Below are 5,677 nucleotides of genomic sequence, written 5' to 3'. Positions count from 1 at the left end.
TCCAACACGGCCTATACCCGATTGGCGGTGTGACATACCAACCAAATTAAAGGGTCGGACGGAGGGAGATCAGGAGGCATACCCCCACTGCGGACCAGGTTGTCCCATGAGTTCCGGGATGAAAGCACTGGACGATACGTGATGTACGTATGATTTATTTTTTTTAGTAAAATTTAACATATTTAATCATTTTTACTTTATTTATTCAATTTACTACTCCCTCCGTCCCACTTTAGGAGTCTCAGTCTACTACTTTTGGGTGTCCCACTTTAGGAGTCCCGGTTGGAATATTTCATAATTGGTAATAGGTCCCACATTCCACTCACCTTTTTACTCACATTTTATTATAAAACTAATATATAAAAGTATGACCCACATTCCATTTTTTTCACCAACTTTCCTTTGTATTTCTTAAAATCCGTGCCGAACTCCACCGGGACTCCTAAAGTGGGACGGAGGGAGTACAACATATTTTTTCTATATTTTATTCTCTTTTTTATTTAATTTAATTTAATTTAATTTAATTTCTTAATATACTGTGTTCAAAATAAATGTCACCACAAATTTTTTTGGGCGGAGTACCTCTTTATAAGGAATGAACCGTTTATCGAGGTATAGGTGCTAATTGTGTTTGATAATTTGGCATGATTGGATCATAGTATAATCTTATTTGGCCATATAATATTACAAGCCAGGCTTGTTTGTTTGAGAAGAACAGTACTCTCTATGTTTCTCTATGTTTCACAACAATAGAGTGATTTTATTATTTTGATATATCCCATAATAGCAGAGTTATTTCATTTTCTAGAAAAAGTCAACACATTTTTTCTATTTTACTTTATTCTCTATTCATCTTTCTACCTTTTTCATTTCTTACTTTATTCTTCCTGTACTTAACCCACTTTATAGAATATTTCTTAAATCGTGTGCAGAAAATAAATGTCTTCACTACGGAACAGAGAGAGTACTAGTAATACCAGTGGAGTAGCCAATTAAAATAAAAACTGAAAAAAAAAACCCATGTTTTATTTAATATAAAAACAATGATCATAGAATCCTTGTTTCTTCATTCTGCCCACTTGGAACCTTAGCGCCGCGTTCTCTTATCTCTCCCGACCCGCTTGGAACCCTAGCGCCGCGTTCTCTTATCTCTCCCAACCCGCTGGTGATGCCTCCACTTTGAGAAAGTGGTCTAAGTATACCATAGTGAAAATTTCTCATGTTCATACAATCATACATAATGCATATATACAGTATGGGGGTGTTCGGTTGACAAGATTGTATCCGAGATTAAATTTGTAGTGTGTTTGGTTCATGAGATTCAACCCCACAACTCAATCCTAGATGGATAATCATGAGATAATTAGTCATTGCTAACCCTCTATGATTAAAATAATCTCACAACTCAATCCTAGTGGTATTATTTTATCTTAGAAACCGAACGCCACCTATATACACTAGTGCTATTGTGGAGAAAAAATTATACACGCAACCTTACTTATATTTTTTTATTGCTAGTATTTCACATAATATAAATTGTTTTTGCGTTTTTACTAGCATTGAATACAATAAATCTATACGAATGATTATAAAGTATGAATCTTATTTTATTTTTCAATAGTACATTAATTTGATAGTATTTATATTCTATTTAAAATTGTAAAGATAGTTAATATTAATAACATGAGCCACAAAATGATTTTATCATATTAAATCTTCGTCAATATACCATGAAAAAGCTCTAGAAACAAAATAGAATAGATGATTGTCGCAATTAATATAAATTATAATAAAAATAAAATAAACAAAACTATTTTACAATACTTAAACTGATCACTAGCCATAAAGTTTAATCATATAAAACATACTACTACTATTCAATAGTTATTACATAGAATGTTTTCTTTAAAAGATTAGAAACTCTATTTTAAAATATGGTTTTATAAATTATACATATGAGACGCAAATCCAATTTTAGCCGTTAGGATAGTAATTAATGCGTATATATGTATGTATGGCCGTATATATCCGTTATATAATTGGTGAGACATTTTTTCTCACTTCGACGTTTGAGTGTTTAGGGTTTTGGTTTTTCTTGTTTTTGATTTCTACTTAAAATCCAGGCAGAAACCAGTTGAATTAGGATTACGATTTTAAAATCTTGTCGAATAGAGAGAGATGTCGGATGAGGAACGGACGCGCATAGCCGTCGCCTCCGACAAGGATACAACCCATTGTCATGGCCCTAAGTCCTTTAAATTGCTTAGGTTTGTTTTGTTGAATCGCAGTTTCATACACAACTTGCTTTCTTACTTTCTAATTTCTCCAACATTCTCACAGATTACCTGTGCCGAGACCTGGCCAAGTTTTGGGACTCGTGGGAAAAAATGGCATTGGAAAAACTACTGCTATTCAACTTTTGTCTGGGTTGCTCATACCTAACTTGGGACGCTTTAATGTAACTTTCTTTACCTATTCACCTGCCCCTTCTTCCTTAACATGTTCCCTCACATTTTCTCTCTATTTTTGCAGGATCCTCCTGGATGGAAAGACATTTTATATTTTTTTCAAGGATCTGAGTTGGACGAGCTGCACACTTACTTCAACAGTTTTGTTAAAGATAAATTGAAGGTGCTAGCTCACGTCTTCTCAATTCTCATTCATTCTTGCATTCTTATAATTTTATAAATATAAATGTTAAAAGAGCATATTGCTTGGAGGTTTTTAGATCATTACAACTTATATAGTACTAGTACTTGAGTTTAACATCATATTCAAGTTTAAAATCTCTAAATTCTTTTTCTTTTGCCTTATGAGTTGATGCTAATGAATGCAAATACAATAATAGCTCGACTACCTGCAACTTAATTCATCTGTCCTACTCTATTTTTTTCGTCAACATTTGTTTGTTACATGTCTTTATTTCTCTCTAGTTTATTAAACTTTCACATCTCTTTGTGATGCATTTATTCTCAGGCGGTCGTCAAGCTTCAGTGCATCAATGCAATCCATGAAAGAGCTAAAGAGAAAGCTAGCTCTGGAGCTCGTAGACGAAATGTTGGGCAAATTCTTACTAGTGTAGATGAAAGAGATATGAAACAAGAACTTGCTGCTGACCTTGACTTGATTCATCTTATGGACCGTTATTTGGAAAATTTATCTGGTGGAGAGCTTCAGAGGTTTGTAATAGCATATACTGCTCTAAAGAATGCAGATATCTATTTGTTTGACGAGCCATCAAGTTTTCTTGATGTTAAACAAAGATTAAAATCTGCCCAAGTTATCAGATCCTTGCTTCAACCTAATATGTGAGTGATGTTAATTTTTTCTGTTAACTATCCAATTATGAAAATTTTACACGGTTATGACCTGCAATCTTTGTTTCCACTTTCCAGCTATGTGATTGTGGCAGAGCACGATCTTAGTGTGCTTGAATATATGTCCGACATCATATGCTGCCTTTATGGGAGACCTGGTAGATATGGGGCCGTTACGCTTCCCTTCTCTGTCAAAGAAGGGATTGCTATTTTCCTCTCTGGATTTGTGCCAACTGAAGGTTTCTGGTTTAGAGATGATTCTCTTACATTGAACGTGAGTCCTATTTTATTGCTGCAAACATGCCATGTCAGTTTTTGGGCAACTGAGATTCCAATTTTGTTAAAATGTACTTCTCCTCGCAGGTTGCAGAGACTCCGCCAGAGGAAAGTGAAACATGTGCAAGACACAAGTATCCAAGCATGACTAAGACTCTTGGAAACTTCATGCTCAAGGTGGTGGAGGGTGAATACACTGATTCTCAAATTATTGTGCTGCTTGGAGAAAATGGGGCAGGAAAGTCAACCTTCCTACAGATGCTGGTACATTTGTTGTATAGTTTGTTTACTTTAAAAAACATGTTGATTTTGTTTGTTTATGCTGAAACTGCCATCCTTTCAAATGTTAGGCTGGCTATTTGAAGCCTGATTCAGTAGAAGGATCTGATGTGGAAATTTCTGACTTGAATGTCTCTTACAAGCCACAAAGATTGACTTCTAAAAATGAGTTCACCGTGAGAATTATGTTGGAATATATATGTCATGATTCGTACATGGATCCTGGGTTTGTATCTGATGTGATGGAGCCTCTATCGATTCAAAAGTTGATGGATAAAAAGCTTGTGAATCTCTCTTATGGAGAATTACAGAGGGTTGCCCTCACTCTTTGTCTTGGAAAGGTGATGTTGTCCCTACTGAATATTCTATTTATTCTTGTTTTGGTTTACACTTGTTTTGTTTTGGTGTTGGGTGCAACAGCCAGCAGATATATATGCGATAGATGAACCAAGTGCATTTCTTGACTCAGAGCAGCGCATCGTTGTTTCAAAAGTCATAAAGAAATTCATACGTCAAAGGAAGAAGACTGCATTTATTGCAGAGCATGATTTTATCATGACAACATACCTTGCTGATAGGGTGATTGTGTACGACGGAAAGCCATCTGCTGGTTGTGTTACCAAGTCGCCTCAATCACTAATGACTGGAATGAACCTCTTCCTATCAGTAAGCCACATCACCATCTATTCTTGATCCATAATGCTATGGTTAATCAGTAACCCATGTTTTGTTTTTAATATGTAGCACTTGGATTTTACATTCAGTAAGGACCCAACAAATTTGCTGCCTAGGATCAACAAACTGGAGTCGATCGAGGAGTCCTCTGGACCTCACTATTATATGGATGACTAACTTTCAGCATTATGCTTCCTGGCTACCACATTCCATTGCTTTGGTTTAATGTTAACATCACTTTAAGATACTTATGATATAAATTTCCGGAGATGTCACAACACAGTTGTTAGATTTTAGTTCCCTGATACCAACTCCTGTTCGAACATGAGTTCAAAGTGGCATAAGTAAGTCATATCGATATATTATATCAACTGGATATCATATCAAAGGAGTTTCAAAGCCAAAACAGAATTTGTACTCAATATAAATATATACTCCATTCATCTCATAAAAATATGCCCCAAAAATATGTTCTTTCCATTTTTGGAAAGTTATTCCAATTTATTACTCTTATATATTAACTAACATACTTACATATTATGCTACTATTAAATACTACTCCCTTTGTCCCACAAAAGGTGCCACACTTGTAGAATGACACGGAATTTTAGACGGTCTTGTTTTGTGTGCTAGGTGGAAAGAGAAAATAGTAATATTTATATTAATATAATAATATGAGAGATAACTTTTTTCAAAAAAAGAAATGTGACATCTTTTGTGGGACGGAGGGAGTACTAATAATGTCTCACTGTTTATTAACCCTACTTTAACTATTTCTCATCTCTTTTACTTTGATAATTTTATCTTAATTTCTGTGTCATATCAATTGCTCATATTTTCATGAGAAGAATGGAGTATTATATGATAATAATAATATTTTAAAAATCATTGTCATATCAATTGTCCATATTTTAATGGGACCGAATGGAGTATTATACGATGATAATAATATTTTAATCATTTGTGAGATATATACCATTAATCCGAAGGTGGTATGAGCCGTCTAGAATATATTTGTAAAGAGAGAAGGAAAAGTGAAGAAACTTTTATTGGGATGTCACGATGCAAGATTTGGCCAAAATCTGAGGTCCATCATTATTTTATTGAGGGACGTACATTTAATTATGAAT

General features: G+C 34.4%; 1 protein-coding gene across 1 annotated transcript; it reads left to right on the top strand.

Moving 5' to 3' along the window:
- Positions 1 to 2,178: 2,178 nt before the first annotated feature.
- LOC125206395 (ABC transporter E family member 2-like) lies at positions 2,179 to 4,882 on the top strand. The gene is made up of 9 exons (XM_048105653.1): positions 2,179 to 2,267; positions 2,341 to 2,458; positions 2,533 to 2,631; positions 2,977 to 3,308; positions 3,396 to 3,591; positions 3,681 to 3,857; positions 3,944 to 4,213; positions 4,293 to 4,538; positions 4,617 to 4,882. Exons 1-9 carry the CDS (start codon positions 2,179 to 2,181, stop codon positions 4,722 to 4,724), a joined length of 1,635 nt encoding a protein of 544 aa, XP_047961610.1. The 3' UTR covers positions 4,725 to 4,882.
- The last annotated feature ends 795 nt before the right edge of the window (positions 4,883 to 5,677 follow it).

This window comes from Salvia hispanica, chromosome 2 (genome assembly GCF_023119035.1).
Source record: "Salvia hispanica cultivar TCC Black 2014 chromosome 2, UniMelb_Shisp_WGS_1.0, whole genome shotgun sequence".
Lineage (NCBI taxonomy): Eukaryota > Viridiplantae > Streptophyta > Magnoliopsida > Lamiales > Lamiaceae > Salvia > Salvia hispanica.
This window is presented reverse-complemented; position numbering and strand designations above follow the sequence as displayed.